At 45.0% G+C, this 24,249-nt stretch overlaps 1 protein-coding gene across 6 annotated transcripts in view; it reads left to right on the top strand.

Moving 5' to 3' along the window:
* Window positions 1–17,194, top strand: part of MTFR1L (mitochondrial fission regulator 1 like) — a 30,354-nt gene extending 13,160 nt beyond the window's left edge. For all 6 annotated transcript variants that reach the window (XM_076070125.1, XM_076070126.1, XM_076070129.1 and 3 more), the window contains exons 3-6: window positions 5,339–5,463; window positions 7,354–7,583; window positions 11,051–11,174; window positions 15,293–17,194. In XM_076070125.1, coding sequence (XP_075926240.1) covers window positions 5,339–5,463; window positions 7,354–7,583; window positions 11,051–11,174; window positions 15,293–15,386 — 573 coding nt within the window. In that variant the 3' untranslated portion in view covers window positions 15,387–17,194. The remainder of the gene's footprint in view (window positions 1–5,338; window positions 5,464–7,353; window positions 7,584–11,050; window positions 11,175–15,292) is intronic.
* Window positions 17,195–24,249: the final 7,055 nt, after the last annotated feature.

The raw sequence follows: 24,249 nt of genomic DNA, 5'->3' as shown, positions 1-24,249 counted from the left end.
TCCCGGATCCCTCCGACGTGCATGCATGTACACGTGTATGGCAGAGTTGGTCTGTTTCACATGTAGGCTTTCGCGACCAATATCCATAATAGAGGTTTTTTTGGGTTAGATCGCGTAAATATATAAATGTATCGTTAAAACCTGCCACCACTCGTCACATTCAACTAGTAAGGGTTGTCTTGTAAACAACATGCCAATTTGTCACTAGTACAGTACACCGGTGTGTTGGAGAGCCAAGCCACGACATTTACAATCTGAGTACGACGTTTCGCCAGTAATTACAACTAGCTTCATCAGACGACAGCCAGATTTGTTGAGAAGTCTGTTTCGTTCCTTATATAGAGGCGTAGATGTGGTGAGCACACTTCTGCGCTCTTGCTCCACGTGGGGGGGATGGACTATTGAGGTCTGTTCGCCCGTCTTCAGAACATTGCTTGGGCTGGCACTTTCCTACCATTCTGCCCTTCTCACCACAGCTAGCATTTTACCACTTTTTTTTGGAAGACACTTATCAACTCCCATTTGATGAGAGATCACTTATTCACCTCCACCGTGTGAAACCCTTTACATTATCTGGCCGGCTCCCTTCCCCTGTGTCGAAGCCTAGACCAGGGGTTGGCAACCTGCGGCTCCTTTGCCACGTGCGGCTCTTGAAATTTTTAAATTATCGCCGCTCTTGTTATTTTGGTTGGCGACCCCTGGCCTAGACTCATACTTGTCAACCCCTTATCAGTGTCTACCTTATTACAGACCAGTTCAGACCTTTTTGGTCACCCCGTGCCCTTATAAATCTCACCGTTCATCCTACAAAGTCCCATCACCAGGGAGAAACACAAACCAACATACAATATTTTTTTTTGCCCATATTGAAACGGCTGTCCGCTGTATGGACTATACAGCAATATATGGGTAAACCATATGGGTTGACAGGTATGTAGTCTAAATACCTCTCTCTTTCCCTATTGTAATTCGGAGCTGTCCAACACAACAACAAAAACAAACTTGCATTCATTAACACTGTGGTCTTGAAAATAAAAAAAAGATATGAGGTGACATTTCAGGCAATGGCCTTTATGCACAGCACACCTGCCAGAGAGGTAGAGTAAAAATATTGGGTCTGTTGGCAAAACACAACTCGCATGCCCGTATAATACAGGCTGGGACATTCCTCAAACTTGCAAATGAAGAGCCCAAGCTTCTCTGACATCAATTACATTACGTTGATGATCATGCTCGGAACATAACCTTTGTAGTCGTACGAGACTCTGGAACGGAATCTGAAGAAAAACTAATGATGTACACGTACGTCATCGGAATGGGAAAGAGTTAAACCCATCATACATGCCCCGCAAAGCGTTTAACGCTGTATGTGTTAAGCTGTATGTGTGTTCCGCGTGCTGTGCCGCAGACGGCGTTAATTTCTTAGCATGTAGCGTGTCCAACAGTCATCGGGCGCGTGCAGTGTGGATCAATTGGGTGACCTGCGATGAATCACAGGATAATTTTACTTGTTCAAATTTGCGTGCACGATATTTCTGTCGTACCAAAACTTTCTAAAAGCTGGACGTGGTTACGTTTCAAACAAATAACTTTAAACTCACATTTTCACTTTTACTTAAAAGCTACTACATACTGGTACTGTTAGGAGAGTAATTAATGTGTGCCATATGTGGTTAAACCTTTTCCAGAACTCTTATTTTAGAGCAGAGACCCTTTACATTGAAAAAAAAGTTAATGCTTTCACACTGCGAGAATAAAAAAGCATCCAAACACTGAATTTGTTCCATCTTTCGTGAGTTAAGGTAAAAAATGTAGACTCGCACGGAACTAGTGTAGCAAGGATATCTATTTTTTTTTTATCTCATAAGTCTACCATCTCGTGGAAGTATCTGGGTTATAATTTATTCACTTCACATTGTTTCCCAAAATTTCACTGATGTAGGCTACAAAATAATTATTTAAATGCCATTGTAAACTTTATTATTTCCCAGGTTATAGTTTCCCAACAATATCGTCAACGTTATTATTGCTTAATAACACGTTGAACTAAATTTTTATTTAAAGCTTTCGTGACTGCAGTAATTCATATTCTTAGTTTTTTCGGTAAAGTCACGTTGAAGGGAAACAACAAAATAATAAAATATATATAAAACAATAAAAAATTATCACGACGTTTCGACCATAACTCAAACGGTCGTCTTCAGGTGTGTTGGTTTGCATAAATTTATTTTTAAACGGTGCATTTATTTATTTATAAAAAAACGTTAGCGCCACGCGCAACGATTTGGCAGTTTATTTAGGACTAGTCCATCTATATTCTGAAAAGAGGAGGGGGGAGACGAATTTTTTTTTATAATGTATGCTGTCTGAAAGCCACTGTAAGCGTGAACAATCAATTAAGACCTGAAATGGTTTATCAAATCTTTCCAATGATTGCTAAGATAGAATCCATCTTCTCGGTTGAAATTGTCTCTGTGCTTGTATATGTGGATAGCCTCATGAACGAATCTCTCATGGTAGCCAGATGGCTTACAAAGAACCTCTGTCTTGGAAAAGTCAATGGCATGTGAGCCTACTGAATTAGAACAATGATCTGCCACGGCCGAGGTGTTGGTCCTACCGTGTTTAAGGTCTGCTTTGTGTTCACGAATGCGGTCCGAGACATGGCGTTTGGTTTCTCCAATGTAACTACTACCACAGAGGCAACTTAGTTTGTAGACACCAGGGTATTGTATGTCCGGAATCACATCTTTTACAGACGGAACCAGATCACAGATTTTATGTAATGTGTTGAAACGGACCTGGATCTTGTGTTTATTCAAGATTTTGGAGATCTTTTTTGTGATCCCCGCAATGTAGGGTAAAGTGATGGTTTTGAAAGGCTCCTCAAGAGGGTTCTTCTTCATGGTTTGAGTGATAGCTTTGCGGATTGTATAGTCGGAGTAACCATTAGCCCTAAGAGCTTGGTGTACGTGCTTGAGTTCACTGCTTATGTGTTCCTGGTCGGATATGCATTGGAAGAAGTTACAGCAGCAGAGGTCCGTGTAAATGCGATTGGTATTAACAAAAGACCGGACCCACACACCAAAAAGTTAGACGTTAACAAAGTCGTAATTAATCGCAGTAACAGTTCTATTTCCGATGGTCTGAAATCCGTTTTAGCTAAAGGTCTAAACTTTGCAGTCACACCTAAACACATACCAGTTAATGATATAATTGCCCAAGTAGACGTTGCTCTCAGGGGCCTGGGTCACATCGCTGCAGACGTAGCAAGATCTGAAATTGCTGCAACCCTCAAAAACGGTAAGATGCCAGGTAGCAACCTCAGAAAAGATGAGCGTTTTGAATTATATAAATTAAAAAAGAGGAATGATATTGTAGTCCTCTCAGCTGACAAAGGCAATGCTACTGTCATCATGGATAAAATAGAATACAACAACAAAATTAAAGAATTACTCGACGATGGTAGTTATACAAAAATAAAAAGAGATCCCACCAACAGCCTCGTCACACAAACCAACAAAATAATTTCTGATTCAACCGCATTAATTGATCAATCTAAACAGTTTTCGTTGAAACATTCTGCTGCCAGGCCACCAAGATTATACGGCTTACCAAAAATACATAAAGTAGATACACCCCTTCGTCCCATAGTCTCTACTATCGGCTCCCCCACCTACAAACTAGATCGTTTTTTGACTGAAAATCCTGCGTCCTTTCACTGGAAAGACCACCTCTGCGGTACAAAATTCTACTCACCTGGTATTGACAATCAAGGGTATTTCCCTGTCCCCAGACGACCTGCTTGTCAGTTTTGATGTAGTTTCCTTATTCACCAAGGTTCCTGTACCTGACACCATTGCAATCATTGAAGACTTGGTTCATCAAGGACTAAACACTGAGGTACCCCCCCTGGTGAGACACTGTTTAACCAATACATACTTCACTTGGAATGGAACTTTCTACAAACAAACTGAGGGCACCCCAATGGGCTCCCCCCTTTCTCCAGTTATAGCTAACATTTTCATGGAGAAATTTGAGACTGACGCCATCCAGACTGCCACTCTGCGCCCAACCTTATGGAAGAGGTACGTGGATGACACTTTTGTCATCTGGCCACATGGCCGGCCTGCTCTAGACCAATTCTTCGACCACATCAATTCCATACACCCAGCCATCAGATTTACCATGGAAGTCGAAATAGATGGCAAGATACCTTTTTTGGATGTCCTAATTAAAAAGAGACCTGATGGTTCAATGAGCCACTCTGTCTACAGGAAAGCTACCCATACGGATGCTTATCTGAAACCGGATTCCCACCACCATCCATCACAGAAGAATTCTCTCATCAAGACTCTGTATCATAGAGCCCAATGCATATCCGACCAGGAACACATAAGCAGTGAACTCAAGCACGTACACCAAGCTCTTAGGGCTAATGGTTACTCCGACTATACAATCCGCAAAGCTATCACTCAAACCATGAAGAAGAACCCTCTTGAGGAGCCTTTCAAAACCATCACTTTACCCTACATTGCGGGGATCACAAAAAAGATCTCCAAAATCTTGAATAAACACAAGATCCAGGTCTGTTTCAACACATTACATAACATCCGTGATCTGGTTCCGTCTGTAAAAGATGTGATTCCGGACATACAATACCCTGGTGTCTACAAACTAAATTGCCTCTGTGGTAGTAGTTACATTGGAGAAACCAAACGCCATGTCTCGGACCGCATTCGTGAACACAAAGCAGACCTTAAACACGGTAGGACCAACACCTCGGCCATGGCAGATCATTGTTCTAATTCAGTAGGCTCACATGCCATTGACTTTTCCAAGACAGAGGTTCTTTGTAAGCCATCTGGCTACCATGAGAGATTCGTTCATGAGGCTATCCACATATACAAGCACAGAGACAATTTCAACCGAGAAGATGGATTCTATCTTAGCAATCATTGGAAAGATTTGATAAACCATTTCAGGTCTTAATTGATTGTTCACGCTTACAGTGGCTTTCAGACAGCATACATTATAAAAAAAATTTGTCTCCCCCCTCCTCTTTTCAGAATATAGATGGACTAGTCCTAAATAAACTGCCAAATCGTTGCGCGTGGCGCTAACGTTTTTTATAAATAAATAAATGCACCGTTTAAAAATAAATTTATGCAAACCAACACACCTGAAGACGACCGTTTGAGTTATGGTCGAAACGTCGTGAGAATTTTTTATTGTTTTATATGTATTTTATTATTTTGTTGTTTCCCTTCAACGTGACTTTACCGAAAAAACTAAGAATATGAACACGTTGAACTGTTGCCTGTTATGCCTGTCACAGACCGCTGGAAAGGATCAAGACATCCAGCAGTTAAATGCCAGCCCAGAGGAAGACCAGGAGGTGCCTTCACTGGCAGATATCATGTGGATAATGGACGATGAGGGCGAGACCTTTAGCAGACTCCGGTGAGGCTCTAAGTTCAACATCTGCTTTTGGGTACAAATCGGAAAACCTTTGGCATTGTGGAAAATGTCCCACCTTGCACAGCTTGTGCACGCATCTGGCACATTGTTTGGCCTTGGCAGTTAAGTTCTTGGTAGCGAAGAATGGTAATTTTCCCCATGGCATTTTTTGCCACTGGTAGGTTTTCCACGAACTGCAATTTTGACGAAAATTAGAGCATTGAGATCCTTCACAGTTTGCCATGGAAACACCTTTTGAAGCAAATAAGAGAACAACATGACGCCAATGTATTGCCTTTAAAGAATGACCTACCTTATTCGGAAAATAAAAGTAGCATATTGTAATGCATTTTTATTATTTCATGTATATGCACTACTATGGGTTTGTAGATTATAAATAGGTTTATGAAAATTAGATTATCTTGCACCATAGCCTCGGGTATATTTTGTTCCACTTGGACCAATCGTTTTAGGAGTGGGTTTTTGAGATGGCGATAGTTTTCACCTGCAGTACAGTATATAACAAAGTCCAATACCGTGGTCACCCTTCTCTAAATCGCCCGTGCTCTTAACTGTGTAAAAGTCACGTGTTAAAGCGTTCGCTAAATACATCTTAAGCGAGCCACGGGGCAGTGCCCATCCCTGTTGGCAGCGCTGAACCAGTGATGAAAAGTTCATGTTGGCATGTCAGCGGCACAAATAATAATCCACAAAAAACTATTTTTGCTCGTGACTCAAGTTGATAATTTCAATCCTTCATCAATTCTTACGATTGTTACTTATCTATAATAGAGGTTTTTGGGTTAGATCGCGTAAATATATAAATGTGTCGTTAAAACCCGCCACCACCCGACACAGCCAACTAGTAAGGGTTGACATGTAAACAGAACGTGGCCAATTCGTCACTAGTACAGCACACACACTGTAAATGTTGTGGCTTGGCTCTCCAACACACCGGTGTGCAGTACTAGTGACGAATTGGCCACGTTCTGTTTACGTGACAAACCTTACTACTTGGCTGTGTCGGGTGGTGGCGGGTTTTAATGAGACATTTATATATTTACGCGATCAAACCCAAAACAAACTCTATTATGGATGATATTGGTCGCCGACGTGTTAGATTGTTACTTGTTACTTATGTCAAGGCCTAAAATCAGGCCCTCACTCCTAAATTGTTGGAAGAGGTCAACTATTTTTTGATCCGCCGCAGTTCCATTAAGAACAACCAATTATTGTCTTGAAATCAACTTTCACATTTGAGATATGGATGTTGTTGGCACATCATGAGTTAATGTAAATACATTTTTATAGCATCTTAGAATACATAATTGCACAATTCATAGATTACCCCAGGTTTGGTAAACAGTTTCCACAAACATCTGTACAGGCCACTAAACAATTCAGTAGCCAGCATGTTGCATAAATTATTTCTAAATGAATTGTAAACTTACCCTGTGCACTTAATTTAATCATTTATATATCTCTCTTTGCGAAAGTGATCATGTGAAAGGTTTATCACAGTGTTAACTGAAGCACATTATACTATTTGATAGAGCAGTATGGGGCGGGGGGCGGGGGGGGGTGCCGTGTTAACACTTGTGCCACACGCCTAGGGCCTGGGTTCATCGATCCAAACCCTGGCACCTTTGTCGGGTGTTTACATTACGCCTCCCCCGCTGAACAAGAGTTCCCTCGGGATTCTCCATTTCCTCGATAGCTACAAAAAGACACGCACGGTCATTGGTGACTTGCCCCCAAAAAATATCCCCAACGCACGACCCTCGTGAAGAAATTCACAAAGTTCGACACACACACACCTTTCCCGGGTAAATAAGCAATTCACAATTATTCTCGAAACAATTTACAATCGCGTTTACCTTCTGTTGCTGCCAGGTCAGAGCTCAGGCCGGGCAAGCAGAATCGCCGCACCAACTCGCTCGCGTCGCTGCGCAAGGTTTTCTCTTCCCCGTGCATGCGTGGGCGGCCCGCGGGCGCCCGGCCCCCGCTCGCCGAGGAGGACGCGCCCTCTCGCCCCCGTCTGGAGGAAGAGCTGAGCCACCTGCGCGCGCAGATTGCGCTACTGCTCGCCCGCAAGCCGGCCCCGCAAGCCTCGCCAGGCGCCGGTCCGTTGCGTGCTGGTGCCGGGGCTTGCACCGAGAGGCCTCTGGTGTTAGGCTTCGCTTTGTGTGCGCGTGCGTGCTCGCGCGTTGACATCGTAAAAATGGAGCTTGCGAGCCTTCCGGGCTTGAAATGTACAAAAAAGGTGCCTCGCTCGTACCGCGTGTCGCTTGGCAGTATGCGGCACAAACCGAAGGCGCATCGGAGAGCTAGACATAGCAAAACCACGCAGTCCTGCGCAGACAGGTCTATTGAATTATTAAAGCTTTCGTGACTGCATAAAATTACTCCATTGGTTTTTTCGGTAAAGTCACGTATGTAGAAATACAATAAAATTCTGTTAAAACAAAAAAAACAATCACGACGTTTCGATCACAACGCAAGCGATCTTCATCAGGTGTCAAGAACAAATCACGGAGGTAAATACAACAAAAAGATGAGAGACGAGAATTCAACAAACACGAAATTTAACACTCTGCTGAAATTCGTGGTCCGCCAGGAAGTGTCTAACTGTATTGTTGGCCTGACTGGATGTGCTTCACATAATGTTTTTTCAGGTTTGTTGAATTCTCGTCTCTCATCTTTTAATATAATTTTATTATATTTCTACATACGTGACTTTACCGAAAAAACCAATGAGTAGGTCTATTGAAGTTTCCTAACATATTCCTCTGGTTACTTGAAATGTGGGCAATTCATTTTAAATATAACGTTATTTTCATGCACCCTTCAGATTATAGTCAAAACCCACGTGATGAAATTGTGCGTTTCCATGATACAGGCACTCTACTTACGAACATTCTACTCACGAACTTTCAGAGATACCAACAAACCTGTCGGTATGTCCAGTTGCCTGTTCGAATCGAGAATCGTAAGTTTAACCCCCACGTAATAATAGATGGCGGTGGTGGCATCTACTTCCGCAGAACATGAAGAACCAGTGTAATCTTCATCTACAGGAGATGATACAACTTTCATAGCCATTCCGCATATTTAGTGTACACACCGTACAACGTGTTTGGAATCGACAGGAGTAAAGTTGGACTTAAGAACAAATCGACTTACGAACAGACCTGGAACCTAACTTGTTCGTAAGTAGAGGAGTCCCTGTTTCCTGACCACTTTACCGTGAAGCCTAGTGCTCCATACATTTGCCATGGGATCCATTGCTCACATTTCCGGTTTTGATTTCTGACCACCTCATAATTTCTGCCGGAAAAATGTACCAAGTTATCCGTCATACTGTTTTGACAATCTCGAGACATTTCTGTGAAATGATTTTAAATATTTCTTAACCGGGGAATCTTTGAAAAAGGCCACTTGCCTCTTCATTAAATGTCCGTCATAGATTTGTTACATTTTTTAAAACTTGGCAGGAATCATTTCAGATTTGCCAGCCTCAATTTACGCACTGTCAAATATAAAGTATCTAATTGAATACATGATTACCGTTGCCCGCAGAAGCAGTCCAAGTGACCTTAAATCCCAGCATATAATTCATAAACAGAACTTAGTGCGAGAGTTAATGCCAAAGTTTGGGCAACTGGTAAACATTCCCCCAGTATTGCGGCTTATAAAATTACATCGCAATGACATATTTTGGGCAGTTTGCCTCATTCAAAGCTCTTAATCTGATTTAACATATCTTTATGTGGATTTCAAACTGAGTGAAACACTGCCCCATGCACCACACTATATTATTATTAACCAATACCAATGGCGATGCACCCCTTCTGCAAGCTTGCAGCTACGTGCCAATCGATTTGGTGCCACCTTGCCTGCTGGCATTGTTTATATCACAAACCCACATGTTGCGTATCGTCACTTCACATTTATACAGACCATGCGTGATTTTTAGTACCTGTTGTGTACGAGAGAGAGTGAGCGCTGTTCCCAAGTAATAACTCTCAACCTTGTGTTAGTGCTCATAGAAGCAGCCTAAGCAAAGCTCCATGCAGAGAGAATCTATAATTAAAAAGAACGGTTCTTTTTTAAATCCACTGCTGGATGAAGGCCCCCCACAGCATGTTGATCACATGGGTAATTTGGCCTTACTTCACCACACTGGTCATTGTGGGTTAGTGAAGGGAGGGGCAGGACCGGTTCCCATACCACTTGTTGAAAATGTTGGTCGTGACCAGGAATCAAAGCCTGGTCTCGCTGGGTTTCCTGACAATGCGCGCTAGCCACTATTCTACCTCCAGTCTAAGTTGATCGTAGTCCTAGCAATGTCTTAAAACGTGAAATCGCCACCGATCACACGTGAAGGTCTCCTTGGAAAGACCTGATATGTTAAAGGATTCCTGCTTGGATGTTGCGTGTTATTCTACTTTTTAAAACAAATGTTTTATCCATAAAAGCTTTTCCGGGAATCACTTGAAAAAAAACTAATGTGGGAGGCAACTATGGTACCCAGAGAAACCGTGTGTAGAACACTTAAAATACACCCGGACAAATGTGCGAACTTGACTGTACTGCCATCTACTGGCGACTGGATTTAATTTCAACAAACAAGCTGGGCATCGACTAAACCCATGGCACCTCGTTGATCTCTCAATCTCACCTCGAAAAACAACCAAATTCCAAGGAGGTATACACCCCCAAGGCTCAACAAAAAAACTTCGAACACCAACTTTGGCATCTGACAACGTATTATATAGCTGTGTTTTGTGTTATTTCATCGATGAAAGGTGCCATGGTGTGCAGCTAATCAAGTACATTGCACCAAGATTTCTCAATTACATTACGCCCATTATGGACTGACTGAAAATACATTTTAAACAAGGTTAATTCCCACAATACTTTGTTATTGCCGCAGCAAGCCAATCAATTAACCACCAGGACAGCTTCAACGTACATCAAAATTTCCGAGGCGCAGGCAAGTGAATCTGCTGTCGTTTTGCCGTTGCAATTCTAAAATCTTGTGAACGCCTGTGACCAATTCGCCCGGAAAGCTCCCGGTCTCAGATATCAGAAGCCAAGCAGGATGGAGCCTGTGTAGCACGCACGACACTGGGAGGCCCTCATCCAGCAGTGAAAAAAGCGCTGTACATGCACACGGAGGCTTAACCGTAGCATGGAAGCCTTTCCATCCCTCGCCGCATGGTGTATGTGTGCGTGCGTGCCTGCGTGCGTGTTTGTGCACGCACGCACGATAGTGTTAGTGTAGCGGTTAGCGCGCTGCGCTATGAACCTGGCGACCCGGGTTCGATTCCCGCTCACGGCCAACACCAGTGACGATTATCTGAACCGGTCCCGGGCCTCCCCTAGGTCGATTCAGCCTCAAATGAGTACCTGGTGCGGTGTGTAAACATTGCCACTAGGGAGACAAAGGCGGTCGGGCGTGGTGCTGGCCACCCACCCCCTCGTGTACCGTTTCGGCCTTCATAGGTGCTCGCTAACAGCACTTGCCCCTACAGTCTGTTAAGGCTATATGGGGGATCTTTGTTTTTTGATCTTTGTGTTTGTACAGAGGACCAGTCGTGCAGCGTGCCGGCCGGCCTGGCGTGGGTTCTGGGCTCTGAGGAACACAGTGACGACGAAGACGAGACGCCAAACGGACACCTTGGTCCCCTGAGCAACGCTCAGTCTTACAGGTGTGTGTGTGTGTGAGCGGTAGTGCAGCGGTTAGCACGCTGTGCTACGAACCCGGTGACCCGAGTTCGATTCCCGCTCATGGTCAACATCGGTGACATATCTGCACCGGTCCTGGGTCTCACCTAGGCCAACTCGGCCTTAAATGAGTATCTGGTACGATTTTTAAATATCACCACGTGGGTGAAGGTGGCCAGGTGTGGTGCTGGCCACCCACCCCCTCGTGTGCTGTGCCGGCCTTCATTAGGTGATCGCTTTGCCCCAACAGTCTTCAAAGACTATACAGGGGGAACCTGTGTGCGCCCACCCGTCTAATGACCTGGTAAATGGCTCGTGTTAAGTACTTCTAGAATATTCTGCAGACGTGGGGGGCTGGTGGGTCCTTATCAAAAATCGCCCACAAACTAATTTGCCTGGGTACGTCAACGGATGCCAACACCCGAACCGGCAGAGGGGGCCCCTCTGCCATTGTGAATGTGGTTCTCACATCGGTAGGTTACTAACCGAGAAGTCTCCGTGGCCACCTTTGAAGATATCTTACCTCGGATTTCAATGAGCATTGAGTGCGTTAAGCTGTGTAGAAGCTGGCATGCCACAAAGCTCTTTTGTCCAATTTTCACGGAAGCCAATGGCACACTTTCGCAAATAACTCACAACTAATTGACATTAAAATTCCAGCATGATCTTCCTCACCACGGCTCTGAGGTGCAAAAACTTGGGCTTTTATCGCTGTTGACCAACCGGTAGCTGCAGTGGCCCTGGTCTAACAATAGGAGGCATAGCAGCAACTGCGATGAAGCAACATTGTCCAGTCCAAACACAACTGGCGGCGGTTGGGAGTCACGTTTGTACAGCGATTTCACATCGCTCATAAGACAAATAGGTACCTCCACCGACCGGCCACGTTTAAAACATGAAAATTGAATGAAAACAAGTGTTAGTGAAAGCCTTATTTATTTAAAACAAGTACCGATACACTTAACTACAGAGATCTGAATTTACTTCATGTTTGTGCAATTGAGGGCATCCTCCGTGCCGAGCTACGCTTGATTGTAATGTATACACTCCTGTGTCGCAACTCTTGTTCAGTGAATGCCGAGGCAGTCTGCGTTACAGCACTGCATTTATATAAGTGCAGCTCGGTACAATGTAAAGTAGTTATAGAACAGGACAAATACAATCAAATAGCACATTTTCATCGTTGATAAAATTAAGTGTTAGTGAAGGCCTTTTTTTAACGTGTGCAGTCTTCAGGCGCGATAAAAAAAGGAATGGACAGGAATCGGCAGATCTGACCCCCAGGGTAGGTTAGGAGCATTACTTGAACCGATTCCCTTAGCCCGAGTGTAGATTGTGAGCCGAGGGATGTCCTAATGGAGTGAGCTCAGTGAGGCAACCAAGACCATTTCAACGCCTCATGTTAAAAAAGCAGAACGTCCAAATGGTCAACAAAACAGCTAGCGGGAGGAGCCCATAAAATGAGGCAAAAATTCAAGGAACGTGTACAAATTTTTTTTCCTACTCATAGAAGTGTGTAACAATGTAGCCGAGGACCGTTGCTTCGCAGTGGGAGTGAGCATCACGTTCTCGGGGCGAGGCTGCAGCACTCTGCTCCCCTGGGCTCGCCATGACCCCCGGCAGATGGAATATAAGAAGCGAGTACAATTGTTCGGGTCAAGCCGAGACAGACACACTCGGTGTTCCTCTTCGCACACGCAAGACCGTCCGCTCGTGTGACCCCCTTCGGAGCGTTACTCGGACAGGATGGCTCAATACACTGGCACACAGGTCACATGAAGTGATTGTCAAGGTTAGTTGCGTTTAGAATTATTTACACGCATCCCCTTAACATTGCAGTCTCTTTGAAGCACATTTTTTTTTACGCAGTTGTATATACACACACGCACACCCATGCGTGCTCCTGCCTGGCCTTGCTGTAGACTTTACTATACAGCCAGGAAGCTTTGACACCTATTGTAGTACTGATCCAAATATGTATCTCAATTAAAACAAGAGCTGTAATCAACAAGTAATACAATTAAACAAAGGCAACACTTGCGCGCACACACACACACACCACATGAGCTCTTTGCTTGGACTGCAAGAAACATCAGTGCCGTACGAGAGTGAGCAGCGTCAGAATAGAGCCTGCTCACAAAGCTACTCACGTGTCTACGCGGGCTGCCACCTTTTATCAGATTGCTCCTCCCCAGATAGACCTACAGGCTGCTGCTGCTCGTTATTCTGATTGCATGATTACACAATTGAGTTCTCCCCCCCTACCCACGCAGTTGTCACACCAGTTGTCCCTTGTTACAATCAGCTGATGCTGCATGCAAAGTGGCCCCTTTTATAGGCAAGGCTTGATTAATCAGCTGGGACTTGCACCGTTGGATTGATTGCACAATGCATGAGCCTGTGTTCGTCAGTCGGTACCTGATGAACCCACAATTAGTAATTCACCTTCTTACAGCCCTCAAAGGCCATAACGATTGGGTTTATGTAATGTATTGAATTTGTCAACGTTCATGTTGCCCCCCTCCCCCCCGCCTCCGGTTAGCCACGGTTGGCTACGTACGGTGCGAACGAAGTTCCACGTATATTCAGAGTGCCCGTAGCCTGACAACACATGCACCATGTTGACATCTCTTACACTTGGAGGTGGCAGGCAGCTCGTTTGTGCACAAATGCTGGCCCACTGTGCACACACACACTAGCTAGATGCAGTTTAGTAGTTAAGCTATAATTATAGTGACTCAGGTTTCAATTGTTACCGTGCACAAAAGTGTAATTGGTGTCTTACACCAGTGTAATTGGTGTCTTACACCTGGCATGAACCTGCACGAGTTATAGCAGATGCTGTTTGTCAGCATCGGTACAGGAAGCTGGGCATGTCTGCATCTCTAATACGCTTGCCCCAGCAGTATCTTTAAGCTTAATGGACGTTCTTTGTTTCTGTGGATGCACATATACGAACATCCTCATGATGTTTTGCATCTAGCTCGAGTCCCAACAGTCTTAACGAAGGCATGATAGGGGATTATGCTTGTGCATGTATTACATGCACACCTATATTTGTAACCAAGACATATTGCTCTTACAAAAAAACGATGCACCATCATTTACCTGTTTTTATCATTTGTAAAAAAAAAATTGTAAAATTTAAAGAGTGTAATAAAAGTTCATGCCAGCATTGCATAGTTTTGAATCTCGAATCCTAGAGCAGTGGTCCTAAACCTTTACTGCAGCCTCTCCACCCCTTTGGTTCACAGGAAGGACATCACGCACCCCCAGGAGGTGTGTGCACCCCAGGTTAGAGCCACTTTCTGAGAGCTATCCCGCAGTCGTTCGTTTCATTTTCATCCATTTACCGAAAGGTGTTTGATTATAAACTAGATTTGAAGGACGTTAATCAACCAGGCTATGCGTTAACTGTGTTAGCTGACTCTCGGCGTTGCATTGCATTACACTTCTTAATTTTACTAATTTTGCTTTCTCAAACTTTTGATTTTCTTGCTCTAAACCATTCTCTCCTCCGGCCACTGTGGTCCGGAATTCCACGCTGCTCCCTCCTTGTCCCCTCGTTTGTCCGCAGGTCCCCTCTCGTTTGTCCGCCTCCCCAGTCCTCTCTCTGCCCCGGCCCCTCCCCCCTCTCTCTGTTTAAGGCCTCGGCACAGATTCGTTGTCCTTCTGTTTGTCTTGGTGTGTGTCTCGCTCGGTGTGTCTTTGTGTGTCTCTGCATGTGTGTCTGCCTGTGTTGTTTCCGTGTCTGTGTTTTATCATTCATTCTTACCCTGTTGATGGTTGCTTGTGTTGCAATCGAAACGTCGTATTCTAATATTATTTGATTTGATTTTCTACGTGACTTTACCGAATGAACCAAAGAGTGTTTGATTATACTTTGGCACACATCGATTTAGAAACATTCAAAGTGGACCGTGGAGTTGCAAAGGCGCTTGAGTGTAAGAAGCTCTCGCTTAACGGCGCCGTTTGTCTGTTGCTTACTTTGTATTTGTTTTTGTAACGTTCTGAACTGCCCCCTGCTTTACTCTGTGAAAAAAAAAATGCTCCATAACCCATCGAATTCCTCCTGCAGTTTAAATAAATATTCTGATTCTAGTGGCACCGCACTGACGGACAACGAGCGCCAACCAACCGACCCGGCGTCCGTCATCACGGAGGCCGTCAAGCTCAAGTTTTCGAGTCCTTCCTGAGGAGACCTCTCGTCTTCCCCCCCCCCCCTCTAGTGGCAGGAGGTGGCACTGCCCACGTGGGGAAGTGTTTTTCCAACTGAGAGTGAGTGAGATTCGCGTCCGTGAGCCGCGTGGCGTATGATCCCGTTGCCTTTCCCCCTCGATGCACCTTTGATCATTGCCAATGTGAACGCACATTTGCTTGCCTGCACGTGTACTTGCCTGTGTTTTATTACCCTCTACTGCACCATACGCTCTGACCTCAACCCTAAAATGGCCAATCTGTATCGCACACACTCGGATGGATTCAGTTCACACCATAAATTGAGAGTGAACTCATAGCGTCAAAAAGTTATTTTTGGACGGCCACGTGTTACGTGCCAGTCATTAATCACTTGTGGAAAGTGACCAGATTACAATGTGTGTAAACAAGCTTCTTTATAAAATAGCATACAAAATCAGTTAATTCTGGCGAATGGCATTTTTCTTAAAAAGATTCACGGTAAAACGAGGAAGATGGAGATCAGGAAAAACTGGCATCACTATTTTCATCATTCATATACCGTAATCGCTTTTTAACTGTTACTTTTTTAAGTTTGGCTTGAGGAAGCCTTCTATCTTCTGGCTCGATGCAGGCCTTTAATTTCAACAAGCATCCATTGTTTTATATTTAACGTATTTGAAAGTTGTGAATTGTTATCCAGCTTTATAAAAATAACAGGTGATAAGAGAACAATATGATCGAATCTTTCGCAAAATGTACCTAAGATTAAGCGCGCACTAGCTAACCGTATACATAGCCTCGGGAAAACTCTTGTTTGTGATGGTGTACATGGAGAATGTCGTAAATAAGATAACTCGTATGTAAAACGAGTTGCCTGGCAGGTGATATCAGGTGAATGGTGGAAGGTGTTTGCATGACTTCCCAGTGCCTCTGTGTGTGATTCACATAGTGTGGCTTAGAGGCATCCCTGCATTAATGTCACTGAAGCGTCGAGGAGTTCACCCTTACTTGGCTGCCGTCACCCAGATGGTGTTAATCATTAATCTAAATTCTTCAAGGTATTTATATGAGCGGGATAGAAAAAGACTAACACCTGCCGGGTTCCGCAGCAGCATGGGCCAAGAGCAAGGATGCGCTTCCATCTACGATCACGAGCACACATGTGATGATGTGTCTCATGCAATGTATGATACACCGCTGTCTCAAATCGTAGCGGATCCTCAATAATGTGGCGAACGGTGGACCTGCTAACCTCTGCAGAAAGCAGCAGGCTTAGTTGACGCGGTCACAGATAAGCAGGATTCTCCTGTGCCATGATTTGCAAACATGTAAATCAAGCATTTTTATTATGAATACTTCTACCGCTGGTGGCTTCTCCGCTGTGTGCGTGCTCGTATATAGTCGCAAACGTCACCCGTCGACAGCTACCAGCCAAGTTGTGATGCCCGAAATGTTCAATCGTGAAGCTAATATTTTCGTCAAACGTACAGTTTATAAAAAGATTATCTTCTAATTTGTTACAACAACAAAAAAAATCGCAGTATATCTAATTTATACATGTGTACATTGGTCACAAGTGAGACAACTTCAATGACTGCCTTGTTTGCCTTTCACTCATGAACACACAACACATGCACTGTGACGCGTTCACTCGTGCAGTCGCGTGTCTTTTAACCTCGTGGCCTCTCTTTGCGTGTGATGTTCAGTATTAATTGTAATCAAAATAGTGCATTGTCATATCTTGTTCGCTTGCTGTGATTTTAAAACTATCCTTCGATCGTTTTATGCTATTGGTGAGCGCGTGAATAAAGCGAGTTGAAAAGCTCACGTTTACCTGAGAGAAGTCATCAACGGCATCTCCTTATAAAGGGAGGGTTAATAATATCACTATTTGAAAGGTTCGCAATATTATAGGAGCAGCAATGTAGTTTCTCTCGGCCTTATTTAGGTTGGGTCTTCCAACCCAATCGGGAAAACACGAGTTAACGTGGGAGGAAAGCAACGCATACGAGGGAATAATCACTCGTGTTTTATTTCATTTAACGTTTTGCCAGGATGTTTAATGTTGATATTAATACACAATCCCTGCTAATGTAAGCCCTGTTTCTGATATATGTTATGTGGCAAGGGAGTCTGCCAGGATTATTCATCATGTAATGAGACGTTATTAAAACAAATACCGTGAGTTCATAACCTACGATGTATGTAAGTTGTATGCAAGTGTAGTTTTAGGTGAATGGATTGAATGATAGGTACGATGAAATTAGAATGAATGACAGGTGGGCCAAATGAGACCAATATCGACTGGATCGGTTAGTCGCACCTGTGATGAGCGCGGTTGGCTACGTACCGTGCGAAAGAAGTTCCACATACTAGCCATGCGGATGATGGTGCTCATGTCATCAAGCTGCGCCCATCACCTCCCGTCCAGCGACACGCGTGGAAACAACATTTCCCCCCAGCTGCTTTGGCGTTATCCGAACAGTTGCAAGATCAAACTGATAATCGGTAGAGTAATCAATTATTGAAGTAATTAACTAAACTATCAGCTTTATATTTTATTTTACCAGGTAAGGCCAACTGAGCAATCTAGCTATTTTTTTCAGAAGCGACCTGACCACCATTGATAGCTCAACGAAGTGGCTTGTGTGGAAATTTATAGCAGACAAATACTCCAAACGCATGTGACTAAATGTGGAGGGAAACACCAGAGGACCCGGGGAAAAATCCCCACGACCACGGGGAGAACATGCATACTCCAAATATACAGCAGGCGTCTGGGTCGGGATCGAACCCATGTACTCCTGTATACCTGGCGAGGTGTTTAACATCTTGCCACCGTGTGGTAAAGACATTGAACCACTCCGAGAAAACGGAGCTATCAAAGATGCACAGATGGGTTCAATAACCCACTTGTTGCGTTGCTACCTGTGGAGTCTGACATTGGGCGTAATCCACCAACAACTGCCTCTAAAGCCATAAACTACCCCTTGTGCCACCACACGCAGACGAACAGCCCCTAGCCATGGTAAACATTAACGTGTGTGTGTGAGGTATAATGTGTGGGGAGCGGTAGTATAGCGATTATCTCACTGCGATAATCGCTACACGGTTCAAATAATCGGTGTGCAGTTTGTAGTTAACATCAACACTGGGGAAACAAAAGCGGCCGGGCGTGGTGTTGGCCACCCACCGTTCCGGCCTTCATAGGTGTTCACTAACATCGTTTGCCCCAACAGTCTGTTAAGGCTGTACGGGAGATCTCTGCCATACGGAGGACCTTAAGAGGTGGATGCACGACCGTGTCACGGTAAATGAGGGACCGCTGTCTGTGTTATTAGACCTTGTAAATGTGGATGATGTGCAATGTGCGTCCCACGTGTTATATTGTGTGCGCGCTTACGCCACGAATGTACGTTTTTTTTTTGCTGCAGCAATTGCGACTTAAAAGAGGCCGGTGAATTAAACATTGCTATTTTGCAACTGTCCGTGGCTCCAAGGAAACAACTCCCCTATCGTCTCGAAGTAAAACCGTCCGCGTCAAAGTGGTGGTCCCTTGGTGTTGTGTTGACTTGTTCCACTTGTTATGTCGGGCAACGCCGACAAGCTGCAACCCCATCCATGCGTGCAGCTCGCTCGCAACATCAATTCCCACACACGTGGGATGATGACCATGGCGTGACGCGTAGGTTTTTTTTATTGCATGGATTTGAGGACATGGGAGCGTGCATGGCTCATTATTTGGCCAGATCATTAACTTGGCCTAATCCAAACATTAATTATAAACCAAGACATAATATGTATGATTTATGTATTTTGGATGTCCAATGCAATATTACTTTACTGTATATTAAGATACTTTTAGCAGAGGAGGGGACATTTGAATTATGGAAGCAGTGTGGGAGAGTTTTTAGGCGGCGAGATGTTAACTACCTCGCCTTGTATACAGGAGGTCGTGGGTTCGATCCCGACCCTGACGATGCCTGCATTTATTTTGCGTTTACATCTCTCTGTCTCCCCGTGGTCGCGTGGATTTTTCTCCGGGTCCTCCGGGATTTCCCTCCACATTTATAATCAACATCTCGCGTTTCGAGGTATTTTGGCATTTAAGATACCTCTTGGGTTGCACTGATTGTCAATTGTATTCGCATGTAGCTGTGTTCATGAAATCATCTTGGAGCCATGGTCAACTAATGGGGATGTCCACATCCTGTACACGGCGTATACTCCACATTTAGAATCAACAGGCGTTTTCCACGAAAAAAAACACTTAAGTTGAGCTATCGTTTGCGGCCGGATCAATTCTGAAAAAAAAGAGTTATATAGCTCAGTGGGCCTTTGCTGGTAAATAAAACAAATAGTTTGTAGGTTATTTGGCAACGTGGAAAAAGTCTGCAATTGCAGGCAGGGGGAGAGGGGGGGTGGTGCAGACTAAACAAAGTTCAGGCAGAGTAACCGATCAGTCATGGACAGAGGGTAGCAGCAGGCTTTGCAGTTTGCACTTGAGGGGCGGGAGTCACGTGCAGCATGGAGAGGTGATGTTGACCATTTGTGAGTCTGTGGCAACACGACATTAATCATCTCGAGCACGAGCCGACCTTCGCTGGAGCGCAGGCATTGAGTCACCCTGAACATCTGGTTCTATTTCCACGACATGCCAGTGGGTGAGTGCCAGTTTTGTCGACACGAGCCCTGTGTTGCGATGGCTCGTCGCGTGGGAAGAGATCACATTTTGTAAGACGTGCATGAATCAAGAATGCATTGGGTGTTTGTGTATACTTACATCATGGATTCATTCTGCTTCAAAGGTCGGAGTTCATATATAATTAGTGTTTTACGTCAAATATATGACACCTTAGATCTCCAGCAATGGACAAAGTTTCTTAAAACCCCATGGCCAGTCATCGTTCACCCAGGAGTATGAATGGGTATGCGGTACTGCAGTTGACTGGCGAGTCGCGTGTGGTGGGGTTGAGTGTGGGTACTCCCACCTCTTACAAGACGTCTGGCCAGTGTGTAAGAGTAGGCCAAAATACCCTCTCAAGCTCCCACTCGCGGAGGCACTTTTGCCAGCAGTGGCGTGAATGAGAAATTGCAGGGCTGCCCCTCAACACAATACGTAATGTATTGACAGCCAATATCATAGAATGGAACTTGGTGATGATCCGATGTATTAATATATCTATTTATAATGGACTCCGCTTGCCATACGTGATTTGAATTGTGCGTCCCTGAAGTCATGCAGATTCGTGGAGCTCATGAGGTGGGTCTGGGGAAATGGGAGCTGTGACATCGTCACACCTGAGACACCGTGGTGGCTTTACCATTCGTGGCCTGGTGAATCCAGGATGACAACATGAGGCACCACACATCCGATTCCGCCAGCCCATGGTGGTCGGGCCATCCGAGATTGGCCGAGGAACAGGGCATGCAGGAAAAGGGGTCGAGGTGGATTAAAAGTTAGGTGGAGCTTCTCTCTAGTGGGTGGAGCTTCTCACTAGTGGGTGGGGCTTCTCACTAGTGGGTGGGGCTTCTCGTGGGTGGGACCTCTCTCGTGGGTGGGGCTTCTCTAGTAGGTGGGGCTTCTCAATAGTGGGTGGGGCCTCTCTCGTGGGTGGGGCTTCTCTAGTAGGTGGGGCTTCTCAATAGTGGGTGGGGCTTCTCTCTCGTGGGTGGGGTTTCTCCCTCGAGGGTGGGGTTTCTCCCTCGAGGGTGGGGTTTCTCCCTCGAGGGTGGGGTTTCTCACTAGTGGGTTGGTCTTCTATCGTGGGTGGGGCTTTTCTGTAGTGGGTGGGGCGTTGACAAGACCACTGTCTAGTCAGTTTGGTTGGACAAGACCACTCTGTCTAGTCAGTTCGGTTGGACAAGACAACTCTGTCCAGTCAGTTTGGTTGGACAAGATCACTCTGTCTAGTCAGTTTGGTTGGACAAGACCACTCGGTCTAGTCAGTTTGGTTGGACTAGACCACTATGTCTAGTCACTTTGGTTGGACATGACCACTCTGTCTAGTCACTTTGGTTGGACAAGACCACTCTGTCTAGTCACTTTGGTTGGACAAGACCACTATGTCTAGTCACTTTGGTTGGACAAGACCACTCTGTCTAGTCACTTTGGTTGGACAAGACCACTCTGTATAGTCACTTTGGTTGGACAAGACCACTCGGTCTAGTCAGTTTGGTTGGACTAGACCACTATGTGTAGCCACTTTGGTTGGACAAGACCACTATGTGTAGTCACTTTGGTTGGACAAGACCACTCTGTCTAGTCAGTTCGGTTGGACAAGACCACTCTGTCCAGTCACTTTGTTTAGACAAGACCACTCTGTCTAGTCAGTTTGGTTGGACAAGACCACTCTGTATAGTCAGTTCGGTTGGACAAGATCACTCTGTCTAGTCACTTTGGTTGGACAAGACCACTCTGTCTAGTCACTTTGGTTGGACAAGACCACTCTGTCTAGTCACTTTGGTTGGACAAGACCACTCTGTCTAGTCACTTTGGTTGGACAAGACCACTCTGGCTAGTCACTTTGGTTGGACAAGACCACTCTGTATAGTCACGTTGGTTGGACAAGACCACTCGGTCTAGTCAGTTTGGTTGGACTAGACCACTGTCTAGTCACTTTGGTTGGACATGACCACTCTGTCTAGTCACTTTGGTTGGACAAGACCACTCTGTCTAGTCACTTTGGTTGGACAAGACCACTATGTCTAGTCACTTTGGTTGGACAAGACCACTCTGTCTAGTAACTTTGGTTGGACAAGACCACTCTGTTTAGTCAGTTTGGTTGGACTAGACCACTCTGTTTAGTCAGTTTGGTTGGACAAGACCACTCTCTATAGTCACTTTGGTTGGACAAGACCACTCGGTCTAGTCAGTTTGGTTGGACTAGACCACTATGTCTAGTCACTTTGGTTGGACAAGACCACTCTGTCTAGTCACTTTGGTTGGACAAGACCACTCTGTCTAGTCACTTTGGTTGGACAAGACCACTCTGTCTATCCACTTTGGTTGGACACGACCACTCTGTCTAGTTAGTTTGGTTGGACACGACCACTCTGTCTAGTCAGTTTGGTTGGACAAGACCACTCTGTCTAGTCACTTTGGTTGGACAAGACCACTCTGTCTAGTTAGTTTGGTTGGACACGACCACTCTGTATAGTCAATTTGGTTGGACAAGACCACGCTGTATAGTCAGTTCGGTTGGACAAGACCACTCTGTCTAGCCACTTTGGTTGGACACGACCACTCTGTCTAGTCAGTATGGTTGGACAAGACCACTATGTCTAGTCACTTTGGTTGAACAAGACTACTCTGTCTAGTCACTTTGGTTGGACAAGACCACTATGTCTAGTCACTTTGGTTGGACAAGACTACTCTGTCTAGTCACTTTAGTTGGACAAGATCACTCTGTATAGTCACTTTGGTTGGACAAGACTACTCTGTCTAGTCACTTTGGTTGGACAAGACCACTCTGTCTAGTCACTTTAGTTGGACAAGACCACTCTGTCCAGTGTTTAGTCACTTTGGTTGGATAAGACTACTCTGTCTAGTGTTTAGTCACTTTGGTTGGACAAGACCACTATGTCTAGTCACTTTGGTTGGACAAGACCACTCTGTTTAGTCACTTTGGTTGGACTTGACCACTCTGTCTAGTCACTTTGGTTGGACAAGATCACTCTGTCTAGTCACTTTTGTTCGACAAAACCACTCTCTCTAGTCAGTTTGGTTGGACAAGACCACTCTGTATAGTCACTTTGATTGGACAAGACCACTCTGTATAGTCACTTTGATTGGACAAGATCACTCTGTCTAGTCACTTTGGTTGGACAAGACCACTCTATAGTCACTTTGGTTGGACAAGACCACTCTGTCTAGTCACTTTGGCTGGACAAGACCACTATGTCTAGTCACTTTGGTTGGACAAGACTACTCTGTCTAGTCACTTTGGTTGGACAAGACCACTATGTCTAGTCACTTTGGTTGGACAAGACTACTCTGTATAGTCAGTTTGGTTGGACAAGACCACTCTGTCTAGTCACTTTGGTTGGACAAGACCACTCTGTATAGTCACTTTGGTTGGACAAGACTACTCTGTCTAGTCACTTTGGTTGGACAAGACTACTCTGTCTAGTCACTTTAGTTGGACAAGATCACTCTGTCTAGTCAGTTTGGTTGGACAAGACTACTCTGTCTAGTCACTTTGGTTGGACAAGACTACTCTGTCTAGTCACTTTAGTTAGACAAGATCACTCTGTCTAGTCAGTTTGGTTGGACAAGACTACTCTGTTTAGTCACTTTGGTTGGACAAGACCACTCTGTCTAGTCACTTTAGTTGGACAAGACCACTCTGTCCAGTGTTTAGTCACTTTGGTTGGATAAGACTACTCTGTCTAGTGTTTAGTCACTTTGGTTGGACAAGACCACTCTGTCCAGTGTTTAGTCACTTTGGTTGGACAAGACCACTCTGTCCAGTGTTTAGTCACTTTGGTTGGACAAGACCACTCTGTCCAGTGTTTAGTCACTTTGGTTGGACAAGACCACTGTCTAGTCAGTTTGGTTGGACAAGACTACTCTGTCTAGTCACTTTGGTTGGACAAGACCACTCTGTCCAGTGTCTAGTCACTTTGGTTGGACAAGGCCAGTCTATCCACGATAGCCCCACGACGAGTAACACACAACGCCTAGCACGTCAACAGTGCTACAAAGCAGAACACGAGGACGTTGCACCGGAAAAACGCTCGAACGAAGCCAACCCCGTGGCGAGTCTGGACGCTTTTCGCTCGCTCGCGGCCACCCAGCCTGGCACGGGCACCGTGGCCACCTCCCACACATCGACGATGGCTCGCTCAAGGTGTTTTTGAGGTCACCTGAGGGGTTGC

The sequence above is a fragment of the Petromyzon marinus genome, chromosome 27, assembly GCF_048934315.1.
Source record: "Petromyzon marinus isolate PM22_M1 ecotype Great Lakes invasive population chromosome 27, UKy_Petmar_22M1.pri1.0, whole genome shotgun sequence".
Classification (NCBI taxonomy): domain Eukaryota; kingdom Metazoa; phylum Chordata; class Hyperoartia; order Petromyzontiformes; family Petromyzontidae; genus Petromyzon; species Petromyzon marinus.
Note: the sequence above shows the minus strand (reverse complement) of the source record. Positions and strands in the feature narration are given on the sequence as shown.